This window comes from Chiloscyllium punctatum, chromosome 46 (assembly GCF_047496795.1).
Source record: "Chiloscyllium punctatum isolate Juve2018m chromosome 46, sChiPun1.3, whole genome shotgun sequence".
In the NCBI taxonomy this organism is placed as follows: domain Eukaryota; kingdom Metazoa; phylum Chordata; class Chondrichthyes; order Orectolobiformes; family Hemiscylliidae; genus Chiloscyllium; species Chiloscyllium punctatum.
In genome coordinates this window covers 49,797,669-49,810,782 of record NC_092784.1, presented here as the reverse complement: position 1 = coordinate 49,810,782, position 13,114 = coordinate 49,797,669, and the positions used below count along the sequence as shown (strand labels likewise).

At 43.9% G+C, this 13,114-nt stretch overlaps 1 protein-coding gene across 6 annotated transcripts in view; it reads right to left on the bottom strand.

Annotated features, from left to right (window-relative positions):
- smarca4a (SWI/SNF related BAF chromatin remodeling complex subunit ATPase 4a) overlaps positions 1-13,114 on the bottom strand; it is a 106,919-nt gene that overhangs the window by 58,688 nt on the left and 35,117 nt on the right. For all 6 annotated transcript variants that reach the window (XR_011955570.1, XM_072564172.1, XM_072564176.1 and 3 more), the window contains exons 3-7: positions 8,924-9,056; positions 7,309-7,683; positions 5,479-5,577; positions 1,036-1,294; positions 59-185 (exon numbers count right to left, since the gene is read on the bottom strand). Coding sequence is in view for 5 of the 6 variants with exons in the window: in XM_072564172.1 (XP_072420273.1) it covers positions 59-185; positions 1,036-1,294; positions 5,479-5,577; positions 7,309-7,683; positions 8,924-9,056 (993 nt within the window). In the remaining variant the exon portion in view is untranslated. The remainder of the gene's footprint in view (positions 1-58; positions 186-1,035; positions 1,295-5,478; positions 5,578-7,308; positions 7,684-8,923; positions 9,057-13,114) is intronic.

Here is a 13,114-nt window from a genome sequence, read left to right as displayed (position 1 = left end):
GCAAATATTACAAAGAGAAACAAGAAGGAAACTAAAACATCTTTGACCTGATACCAACCTGCCTTTGGAAATTAAGGAGCCGCAGAGCCTTGAGTTCAATGGTTGCTTTTGTGCGAAGGTCTCCTGCTAATGAGCCAGGGAGGTTTTCCAGTTCTTGGATCCGATGGGAAATGCGTGCTTGCAACCTGCCAACAAACCAAGCATCAGCAGTGTGAATCTGGAGTATGAATATTATAGCTAATGGTCATATGAGTAGGAAGTCATTCAGCACACTACACACGTATAAATCACAATGGTCATGTCATGTAATTGTAATTTTTGTTTTTGAAACAGTGGGAGTGCACATTATGGAGGGCAGAGTTTTATATTGTCTTCATGGAAGTGATAAAAATGCAAATAATTTCACCATAAAACTGTTACACCTGTGAAGTGCACACACTGCCTTACTGCAGGATCAAACGTGTGCCAATAGAAAGACCACATGAGATTTTGATGACTTCAGAAAGACCTCTACGGTCTGAAGGGCAGTGAACATATTCAGCACAAGAACAACTTACATTTGTACAACATGGTCAACATTGTGAAATATTCCACACTGGTCATAGCAGCATTACCAAACAAAATCTGACACTGAGCCATGTAGAGAAAGGGGACCAAAAATGCAGTCAAACAGGAATGTTCTGAGGTCTTAAAGGGGGAGACAGAAGTAGAGAAATAGCCAAGATTAAGGAGGAAATTCCAGAATTTAGGACCTAAACAGCTGAAGGCAACATTGCAATGATTAAAATCATTGGTGCCCAAGCTCAAGAAGCTGAAATTAGTTGGCTGCTGTGACATCAGGAAGTAGTAAGGCTGGGGAAGTTACAGAGGTAGGAAGGAGTGAGGCCATTGAGAGATTTGAAAACAGAGATGAGCATTTTAAAGCACGCTTTGGTAAACACCTAACTACCATAATATGCCAACAAAGTCAGGACCAGAACTAACATAGTCTATAAATATGCATTTCATTCCAAAATATTACCAAACTCTCCATACCGATACTCGCGTTCCTGGAGAAGTTCAACTGGGTCCAACCCTCGCGGTTTCTGAATGGGGGTGATCCGGTTCTGCTTCTGATGGTGCTGCACCATAGGGGCTGGCTGAGCTGGCTGGCCTGGTGACTGTGTCTGAGGTGGCATGACTGGGGAGGCAGCAGGGGGCACAGCTGGTGGCACTGGGGAAGGTCGACCAGTGGGTTGAGGGGGAGCCAGCTTTTGGGGGGTGCTAGTTGGTGCAGTGGCATTGGCCATTGGACCTGAAACATAAAATAATGTGATAATTACAGGAAAAGCTGAACTTTGCTGCCTACCTTTGCTGGATTACTTGGAGTGCAGCAGATCTGCTTCTTGGCAATTGCCAACCAGCTTCATGCATGCTGAGTTCAAATGTCATTCCAGAACAAAATAAAAACTTGTATTTCTAAAGCACCTTTCATAACCTCCATCATTTCGAAGTGCATCACTTTTAAATGGTACCCACTGCTATAGTGCAGGAAACGTAGCATTTAATTTGTATTCAGTAAGCTCCCGCAAACAGCAATGTGAAAATAAGATGATAATCAGTTGAATTACATTAGTTAAAGGATAAAGAGAGAACTCCTTTACTTTTCTTCCAAGAGGGCTGTGGAATCTTTGACATCCACCCGAGAGGACAGACGGATTTCACTTTATCATCTCATCATTGGAAAGACAGCATCTCTGGTAGTGCAGCATTCCCTCAGTACTGCACTGTGTTAGCCTAGACTGTGTGCTCATGAGAGTGGAGCTTGAACCCACAATAATGAGGGAACCAAACACTGAGCCATGCTGACACACTCATGAAAATTAAAAGATCTGAGGAGGTACTTTGATAGGAGAGAAGCCAACTCATCGGTGACCCTTTGTCTCAGTTAGAAAATTGTTGTGGTTTTCTTGAAAACAATCTGAGCTTGGAAACACAGATGGCAACATGCTCGTTATTGACACAGGAGACAAAGAAAAATCTCCATGGCAAAGAGAAACTGCTGCCTCTGTAGATCAATCCATGTTGCCTATCCATGTAGTTTAGGGGGATATTAACCAATGGCCCTTTTCAGTGACTTCTTCAGGGCCAACATTCCCCCCGCATAGCTAACATTTTGTGGGATTTTGCTATGCATGGAATGGCGATTGTGTTTGTGTACAGAACAAGAGCTTCTGGGAAGAAAATGTAATTTGTTGAGTGTGCAGAGCTCTCCGTTGCTTTTGACAGTCATGAAAAGCTCCCACAACTTCCTTTTCCTTTTCAAAAAGACTTTGTCGTTCTCAGATGCGATCAGATGTAAAGTCCAACTATCACTTGACCTACACTTTCTTGAGCATTATTCTCAATGAAAGGAAGTAATTAAACTCCATAGACTGCTCTTTCCATGTGCCATGATTGTCAAGACAAGCTTCTTAATTCAAATTGTTACATTACTTGAACTTTTAGCTTTGAGATGAGCATTAAAAAAACTACATAACAGCACATCTACCAACAGAAGACAGAACCTGCAAATTTGGCTTTTTGGAAACTATATCAGCTCATTTTTCCCAAATAAATTTTCAACGGAACTATGGAGGTGTTTCCTGATCTTTAACAGACTCACCTCCAGCTCTGAGAGAAAAAAAACTGCAGATGCAGGAATCCAAGGTAAACAAGCAGGAGGCTGGAAGAACACAGCAAGCCAGGCAGCACCAGGAGGAGGAGAAGTCAACATTTGGTTGTAACCCTTCTTCAGGACTGGGGGTGGGAAGGGTTTTGGGTGGGGGGATAGTTGAACCCAGGTATAGGGTACAACCTTGTTGGTCAATGGGAGGAATTAATCTAGTTGGTAACTGGAAGGAAGGTCAGTCAGAGGAATGGTAGTGAGGGTGAGGGGCTGGAAAGGGAATCGGGGATGGGAAGGAATGTTATTTGAAATTGGAGAGTCATTATTGAGTCCTCCGGGCTGTAGACTGCCCAGGAAGAAGATGAGGTGTTGTTCCTTCAATTTGTGATCTGATTCGCTGTGGCAATAGAGGAGGCAGAGGATGGTCATGTTAGAAAGGGACTGGGAAGGGGAATTAAAATGGGCGGTGACTGGGAGGTCAGGTTGGGCTCTGCAGACCCAGCTGAGAAGCTTGACGAAATGTGCCCTCAGTTTACATTTGGTCTCACCAACGTAGAGAAGACCACATTGGGAGCACCGAACACAGTAAACTAGGTTAGAGGAGAGGCAGGTGAACCTCTGTCTCACCTGGAAGGACTGTTTGGGGCCCTGAGTGGAGGTGAGAGGGTTGGTGTGTCGGTAGGTTTCGCATCTTTTACTGTTGCAGGGGAAGGTACCAGGCGTTCGGGGGGTGTTGGTGGGGAGAGTGGCATGAACTAAGGATTGGCGAAGGGGATTTGCAGAAGGCAGAGAGGAATGGGGAGGGGAAGATGTTACTGGTGGTGGGGTCTAATTGGAATTGGTGGAAGTCTTTTAGGATGATATGTTGGATGCAGAGACTGGTGAGGTGGTAAGTGAGGACAAGGGGGACTCCGACTTTATTGTGTTTGGGGGGGGATGGAATTTAGAGCAGTAGAGCAGGGAATGGAGGAGTTGCGGTGGAGGGCTGTCTGGGTGACAGAGGGGGGAAAAGCACATTATTCAAAATAACTGGAAATCTGGAGTGCTTGGGAGTGGAATGTCTCCTCGTCCGAGCAGATGCAATGGAGGTGGAAGAATTGGGAAAACTGGGTGGAGTTCTTGAAGGATACTGGGTGGGAGGTGGTGTAGTCCAGGTAGTTATGGGAGTCTGTAGATTTAGAGTAAATGTCCATCTGTAGCCTGTCGCCTGAGATGGAAATGGAGAGGTCAAGAAAGGGGAGGAGGTTTCTGAGATAGAGCAAGTGAATTTAAGGGTGGGGTGAAAGTTGTGAATGAAGTCAATGAACTGCTGCAGTTCAGCCTGGCTACAGGATGAAACACCAATGCAGTCATCGATGTAACTGCAGTGCTTGTGTAGGTACTGAAGAGGGAATATTCAACATAGTTGACAAAGAGGCAGGCATAGCTAGGGCCCATTACCACCCTCTGGATTTGGATTTGGAGGAAATGGGAAGAGTTAAAGGAAAAGTTACTAACGGTGAGGACTAATTCGGCAAGGCGGAGGAGGATAGTGGTAGAGGGGGACTGGATGGGTCTGTTGGAGAGGAAGAGTCTGAGGGCGATCCTTGTGAGGTACGGATGTGTATAAGGACTGCACGTCCATAGTGAAGATAAAGCGCTGGGAGCCGGGGAACTGGAAGTTACTGAAGAGGTGGAGGGTGTGGGTAGTGTCACGGATGTAAGTGGGAAGGGTCTGGACCAAGGGGGAGAGGATTAAATCGAGATAGGAAGTAATAAGTTTGATGGGGCAGGAGCACGTGGAGACAATGGATCGGCCAGGGTAACTGGGCTTTTGGATCTTGGGGAGCAGGTCAAACTGGGCAGTGCGAGGCTGGGGGACTATGATGTTCATCCTCCAGACAACCACTGCCCCACCTTTTCAGTGGGGTTTGACAATGAAACAGGGTTTGGTGTGGAGAGAGTGGAGTGCTGCACATTCAGGGGGAGTGAGGTTGGAATGGGGAAGGGGTGGAGAAATTGAGGCAGCCAATGTCACATCAGCAGTCACCTCTTGTTCTGGCTCCTCATCCTAGTTCAAAAATTTTGATCAATTATAAAGCAATACACTCCTTAGTAAGTGCTTATATAGGAACAAGAGAGGGGAGTCAGCCCCGTGAGCCTTTTCTGGAAATTCGAATGGATCTAGATGATCTGCTCCTCAGCTCACCATTGCTACATATTTCTTGGTATCCTTACTAAATAAAAATCTATCATTTTCAAGCTTGCAAGTTCTAACTATCCCCCTGCATCTACTAAGCTTTGGGTTTCTACCATTTCTCGTGTGAGATATGTGCTTTCTGATTTCTGTCCAGAATGGCCTAGGCTCTAATTCCAAGGCTGTATTTTGTTCTGGATTCTTCCCTATAGGAATTTGTTCTGTGTATCTATCCTACTGAATCCTTTCAATATTTTCAATATCTTGATCAAATTACCCCTGAATCTCCTTCATGCTTAGGAATTCAAGCTAAGTTCATAATACCTGTCCTGGTAATCCAACTTGTTCAAAACACTTCTTTGAACTCTCCACTCTTGTTCCTCCAAAAATCTCTCAACTTACACTTTCTTGCTCCTGATACTCATTGCAGCTTCTCGAGCTCATTCATTTGCGAGACCTGAAAAATGGCAGAACTCCTCAAATTTGCCCAGACTTCCTTTCCTCCCATCATTTTTTAGGGCACAATCTTGGGGTCACACTACCATTCTTTCCTGTTCTATTTGGTCTTCACTTCTACCCTCAGTGCCTTCCTGCCCTGCAAGCCTCGGTCATTTGACCAGGTTTCTCAATAATTCCAAACAACCTAGAGAATTACCTTCAGGCCAGGACTTTGAGGGGCCGCCGGGAGGTTGACATTGCATTCCCTGATTGACACCAGCAGATCCTGGAGGCATCATGTTAGATCCTCCCATACCTGTGAACAAGGGGTAAAGGAAGAGACAAAGTCACGTGGATAGACCAGCACAGGCAGGGATGGTTTTAGTATTGGAAGTAATGACAAACAATGGCATGCTTGTGTGAACAAGACTTTTTTTTAGTAGGTCATGCATATGCCCAACTCCCTCTGACAAGATATTTATCATATTTTTGCCTTATTAGTCTCTTTCAGACTATACGTGAGGTTATAGGGGCAGCTGCTACTAAGACTACCTTAAATCCACAAAAGTAGCCAACTGTCTGGTGATGACATTCCCTCTTTTCACCTGTGCAGGGAGGAACATGGGACCTCCTCAGTCAGAACTGCACAACTTAATTCTGCGACTTGCAACACAGGAAATCATGTTACCACGCTCCTAAATGTGGATGCTCCAAAACTCAATTCTCTAGCCTATTTTGTTGCAATACAATGATACTCTAGTAACCTGATCCCAAAGTTCTGGTGTCCTAATATACTGGTGCCTCAGTATCCAAAGCATTGATGCTCCACTATCTGCCCATGTATACTGATACCCGAGTATCTCAAGCTTCAAATCACAATGATCAGAAACTCTGTACCACAATGTATGATGCCACAATCCATAGATACTGCAAGCCAGGCGGATGACAGTTGGGAATAAGTGAGAAATGGGGTGGTTTAGTAAATAACGTAGGATACTCAATGTGTTTGCAGATGTGTGTTGATATACAACCAGGATCTGGTTAACCTCAGTTCTATCCCCAGCAAGCACAATGTTACACAAATATCTGCATGAGCACAATCAAAAATAAACTAAGGGAAAACAGGACAGGAACAGAAAGAGGCCATGTAGCTTCTTAAGCCCATCCTTCCATGAGATTGTGGCCAGTTTGTGACCTTACTTCTCATTATCTCCTTTGCGTATTTTAAAATCATTGGTTCATAGAGTTGTCTTAATCAAAGATTTAAAATTAACATCTGACCCAACATCAACTGCTCTTGTCTGTAGAAAGCTGCCACATACCGAAGATCTGCTGGTCATGAATCAGTCAGTTCAATTAGATGAAGATCATTCTTGAATCAAAGGACAGTCGACAGTGCATGTAGAACAATTCCCTAACTTGCTTCCTGTCTGTAACCTTTAGGCCATATCTCCTGGTCCTCAACTTCAAATCAGCTGAAATGGTTTCCCCCTCTATCTGTCCTATTGATTCTCCTTAATATCACGAAGAGTCCTTGTCATGTTTGTAATGTTAATGGGGATGATCAGGCTTTCACCTGCATGGACCTTAGTAAGGGTTCATTTGGCCTGTTGGCCTGTGCCAGCCGTTTGAAAGAGCTAACCAATGAGCCTGATCCCTTTGCTCTTTCCACATGGCACTACAATTTTTCCATCAATTACTTAGCCAGTTCTGGTTTGGCAGTTACTATTGAATCTGATTCCACCGCCTATCAGGTAGGACATATCAGTCATAATATATAATATTCTCTCCTGGTCCTCCTTCCAAATATCTCAAATATACATCTTCTGATTACCATCCATTCTGCCAATGAAAACTGCTTATCTTTCTTTATTCTAACAAACACATCATATTTAAAAGGGCTTTATGGACAGGATATACTTTTAGTGGTGAGTTTTGAGATAGAAACCAAACTGCCTTTCTGTACATTTTCTGATATGGGTGTGTAAGTATTATAATGGAGCTTGGTTTACTTGCTAACAATCAATGTAAAAGAAGAGGCGGATACCAAGTGGTCTGTTGTAATTCCCAGGAGCTGGGCCTGAAGCTGCTCCAGTTCCAGGGGTGGAGGGCGGAGGTAGTGATGATATCTGCTGCTGCATTCCAGGCGGTGGTCTCTTCCCTTGGATAGCCAACTGCAAGTGGTCAGGAATGGGTTGTCCTCTTGCTAGCATCTTGTATGCCATGATCTGTGCTCGCAGCTGATGCAGTTGCCCTTGGTTGAAAGGAGAGGGTCCACGGTTTTGCTGTCCCAGTGTCTGAGGTTCCCCGCTATCCATTGGAACACCACCTGGTCCAGAAGTCATAGGAGGTACCGAAGGAGGGCCGTTAGCAGGTACTGGACTTGGGGCATGTTCAGTACATCCCAGAGGAGAAGGGTAACCTGTGATTGAAGAGTTGTTACAGATTAACTTTGTCTTAAATGAACAACTTGCATTTGAATAAAACTTTAAAAACATAAAACAACCCAATGTTTTAATTGTATCAAAGATTAGGGTTGGAGAGAATTAATTAGATTTTGATTTATATTATCATGTGTATTTTACAGTAAGAATACAATAAAATACAGAGAAAATTTAATTAAATGATAACTGGAGCACATCCTGCCAATTACGCTTCTCAACATTTCAAAAATGTACAAAGAGACACTTACTGACACAAGACTTGAGTGGAGATAGGAGATATACCTTTAATGTTTCATTCTGAGAACAAATCTACTTCAAGTAAAGACTGGCTCTAGTTTCTTCCTTCACTAACTGGCTATTAGAAGTATAACACAATGCACTTCTAAAGAGCTTTACCAAACAAAATTAGATAACAAATCATTAGGGAAGATGACCAAAAATATTTGAACATCTTAAAGGAGGAGAGAGACATTTATGCAGGGTATTCCAGAAATTATGGCCTGTGCAGCTCAAAGCATAGGTAAAAACAATGACTGCAGCTGCTGGAAACCAGAGTTTAGGTTAGAGTGGTGCTGGAAAAGCACAGCAGTTTAGGCAACATCAGAGGAGCGGTAAAATCGACGTTTCGGGCAAAAGCCCTTCATCAGAAATACAGGGAGAGTGCCTGAAGGGTGGAAAGATAAATGAGAGGAGGGTGGGGCTGGGGAGAAAGTAGCATAGAGTACAATAGGTGAGTGGGAGAGGGGATGAAGGTGATAGGGGAAATGACAAAACTGGTGAAGTCCACATTGATGGCCTGGGGTTAAAGTGTACCGAGGCGGAAGATGAGGCATTATTCCTCCAGGCATCGGGTGGTGAGGGAGCAGTGGTGAAGGCATAGCTGACAATAATGGATGATGAACATCGGGATTTTTAAGGACATTGCAGGAGGAGGAGGGGAGATGCAAGGAATGTGATGATGGTGTGTGACTGGGCCAGAGCAAGTTAAGATAGAGGCAGCAGGGTTCCTCGCAGAGGAAACAACTTGAAGTTAAATCATCTGGAGGTCAAGTCCCTGTGGACCATAATTCCTTGACTCCAAGCAGTAGCCATTGTATGATCGAAAAATAATTTATTCATTTTGTAAATGGAGCAGTCAGTAGAGGTGCAACAAAAAATGCAACCCATTCATTTATTTTATTAAAATAAAAATCTCTCCATTAAAGCAAAGCCAGTTACCTTGAGAATGCTGGTCCATTGGGCTAGGCGGTGGTGCCATGCCACTGTGTCCTCCTGACCTCATGCTAATGGATTTCATCTGGCTGTAACGTGGGTCATCGGGCATCACCTTTTCATGCATTGATTCCATTGCCTGCAAAGAGAAAAAATGTTAGAGGCATTGTTCCCCTACAGCTGGCAGAGAACTGCAATTACTATACACAGCCTGTACAAGTGAATGTGCAATCCATTAATGTCATGCTCTTCACCAGTTTCCTGGCGTTCTGTTGACCAAAGCTCTCAGTGAAATGGACGCAATGGGACAGGGAAGGGATTGGGGATTTAGCTGTGATTAATGGAGTAGCCAAGCACTGACTGTAGCAGGTTCCTTGGAGGTCTCTGCATTACAAATGGCTCGCAAGAACTGCACAGTATATGCAGCATAATGGATTAACATGAGGAGAGCTGCTGAGAAGAGGAGATAAGGTGAAACTGACAGACTTCCTACGGAGTCAGCTCTTCGGCATCCTGCTGCTGCTGATTACCACAAAGAAGCCTGCTAGCTGCACATGGATTCGAACAGGGTTCAGCAGAAATGTCAAAGTCAGCCTTTCAAGCAGCAATGACAGCGGGTTACACAGTGCTAAGGAGCAGAATGCATCTGGAACTTAACTGTTTAATGCAAATGAAATAGGAAGAAAAGCATAAACTGACCCTGCAATTGACATTGGAACCATACAACTGGAAAAGATAGTGGTATAATTGAAGGGGCATCCGTACAGATACTATTATGCAGAGAAGCATGGTATATCAGAGTGCTATATAAAGTGGTATGGTGTATTACAGTGTTACATAGAGAGAGTGTACCAGAGTACTTTACAGAGAAATTTGATACAAATCAGAGTGTTACTTAGAGAGATGAGGAATATTAGACTGCTATGTTGAGGGATAGTTTTTAGGCTGCAAATGCTGTACATGCCTTGTAGGTGACACCAATAGCATGCATGAAGAGGCTCTCTTCCCAATTTTAGAGTGACAGAAGAGGAACAGAAAAGTGCACAGGTCCGGAGCTTTACCCTTCGAGAATCAAGCTCTCACAACCCGGCCCACTGCAGCAGCCATGATGCACTTTCTGAATCTGCTGCTGTGTCTACTTCTTCTTACAGGTTTGCGGAAGGTGGCAAGACAAGCTCAGTGAGGAAGCAGCAGTGTCAAGAGTGTGGTGCTGGAAAAGCACAGCAGGTCAGGTAGCATCCGAGGAGCAGAAGAATCAACGTTTCGGGTATAAGCCCTCCGTCAGGAATAAGGCTTGTGAGCCAAGAGGACAGAGAGATAAATGGGAGGGGTTTGGAGCTGGTGGGGAAGGGAGCTGAGAGTGTGATAAGTAGATGAAGGTGGGGCTGATGGTGATAGGTTGGAGAGGAGGATGGAGCAGAGAGGTGGGAAGGAAGATGGACAGGTAGGCCAGGTCATGAGGGCGGTGCTGAGTTAGAGGGTTGGATCTGGGATAAGGTGAGGGGAGGGGAAATGAGGAAACTGGTGAAGTCCACCATTAATCCCGTGTGGTTGGAGGGTCCCAAGGCGGAAGATGAGGTGTTCTTCCTCCAGGCGTCGGGTGGTTAGCCGATTGAGGAGGTCCAGGACTTGCATGTCCTTGGTGGAGTGGGAGAAGGAGTTAAAGTTTTTGGCCGCAGGGCGGTGGGGTTGCTTTGTGCATCTGTCCCAGAGATGTTCTTCAAGGCATCCTGTCTCCCCAGTCAGAGAACATCTCTGGGACACACGCACGATGGGCCTCCCTCCTGTTAGTAGTTTAACTGTCCTCCACCATTCATGACTGGATACAGCAGAGCCTTTTTTAAAAATTCACTCACTGTATGTTGCTGGCTGAACCAATATTTATTGCTCATCCCTGGATGCCCTTAAGAGCTGGTGGTGAGCTGCTTTCTTGAATCACTGCAGTCCATGTGCTTTAGGTCGACCCAAATGCCATTAAGGATAGAATTCCTGGATTTTGACCCATCATCAATGAAGGATTTGTGATGTAACGTTAAAAGGTTAAATAGGAATATCTCTTTGGACATTAATGTAATATTACAAAGTTAAAGTGCACTGAGTAAACATTCTGGAAGTGGGTGGGGATGACATTCATGCAAGAATGCGAATGACCCCTAGTCCAATTAGTCATTTGCTACTACTCCCCCTATTATCAAACAATCATTCAATCTCTTCCATTCAGAAATGCTTTCTAGCCATCCCCTGAAGCTAGGTAAGTCACACCTGCATTGTCTTGGGGAACCACTGAGTCAGGAAAATCGTTTACATAACGATTTCCCAGTATTAGGGCATTTACATTTACATTATCTCCAAGGATGATCTCATCCTACCATTGTATCTGGGGTAACGTGACTGTGAGGAAGTGACTGGGGATTGTCGTGAGTGGCATGTGACTATGGGGGAGTGGCCAGAGTATCTGTGAACATTACCAACTGACCTGTATAAAGGGAATGTGTTCTCTTTGTTCAGGGCCTCACTTTGACTTGACTTCGCACGCCTGCAAAGGAGGGGAGGGTCAAAGGGGATCACCTAACTTGTACAAGCTTTAATAAACTTTAACTGTTTACAGAAGTTGGTGTGTGCGAATTGCATCTTGTGTGTGAAACTTTGGAAAAAGAACCCAACAGTGACAGTGAGTGGTTTGAAGGGGAAAATGCTTAGATTGGATCTGTTGGCTATGGGATAGCTCAGCCCTGTCAACACATGGTGCGTCCAATGTTAGGTATACAAGTAGTCCTGTGTTGTAAATTCACCAGGTCAACACCTCATTTTTACTTATGCCTGATCATACACCTGTCATGTCCTCTTCTAGCACCTCTTATTGAACAGTGCTAATCTAGCTTGAAGGCATTAGTACTAATGAGCCCTTACGGGTGATGAACAATGAAGTTGTCCATCAAACTCATATTCTGTGCCCTTTCCACACTCAGTGTTTCTTCCAAGTAGTGTTCAACATGGAGAAGGACTGATCAGTTAGTCAAAGTGGTGCAGCAGGTGATAATCAGCCAGTGGTTTCCTTGTTTGGTCTGACCTGATGCCAGAAGACTTCAATATCATGGACTCCCAGGGCACCTCACCCTCCAACTGTTCATCACTATGTTCCCATCTCTGGCAGTTCTGTCCTCGTGGGACAGCATAAACCCTACCTAAGGATGGAAATATTGCTGTTTGAGATCCATTCTATATGATTATGATTATGTGCTTACGACTCTGTCAGCCTGTGAGATAGCTCTCCCAATTTTGGCACATGCCTCCAACATTGGCACTAACGTGGACAATAGGTAGGATTAAGACACATATTCTCTGAGAATATGAGCAGCTCGGGGCTAAATTTTAAAAAAAGAACCTCAAAGATGTTAATGTTCAGATTACTAATTGAGCCATATGCAAACTTGCATAACGTAAATAAGATTAGAGGTAAGTGCATGGCTCAAAGATTTGTGTGGGAGAAATGGGTTCAGATTCATGAAGCAATGGCACCAGTACTGGGGTAGGAGAATTGTTTCGTTGGGACCAGCTTCATTTGAATCATATTGTAACCAATGTCCTGGCAAATTGCTGCTTAAAGCTGCAGACAGGGCATTAAACTACTTAGTTGGGGAGGGTTCAATTTAACAGCTACCCTATTAAGCCGCCTAAAATGTTAGTAATGTGTAATAATATAGGATCAATAAGCGATCTCATAATTTAAGATCCTTTGAGAGTAGTGATGATAACATGGTAGTTTGAGGGAAGCAACATAAGTCTCAAAAGTTTAAAAAATCAAAAAGAAACAAGAGAGCAGAGATGCAGGATAGTGAAAAGATGAACAATAATCAGTCCATAATAGGAAGGAGCAGAAGAATGCAGAAAAAAATTAGAACCAGAGTAAGTAGTATTGGTAAAACATCAAAATTTAAGGCCTTTTATCTGAATGCACATGACACAAGATAAGTATAAATTGAAATAAATTAATATGACTTCATAGCAGTCACAGGGATGTGGTTGCACAATGATCAAGACTAGAAACTCAATATTCAAGAGTATTCAATGTTTCTGAGGAACAGGCAAAAAAGAAAAGGGAGTGGGATAGCTTTGTTCATAATAGAAGGTATTTGTCCAGTTGCAAATAGTGATACACATGCAATACATCGTGATGTGGAATCAGTTTAGGTAGAA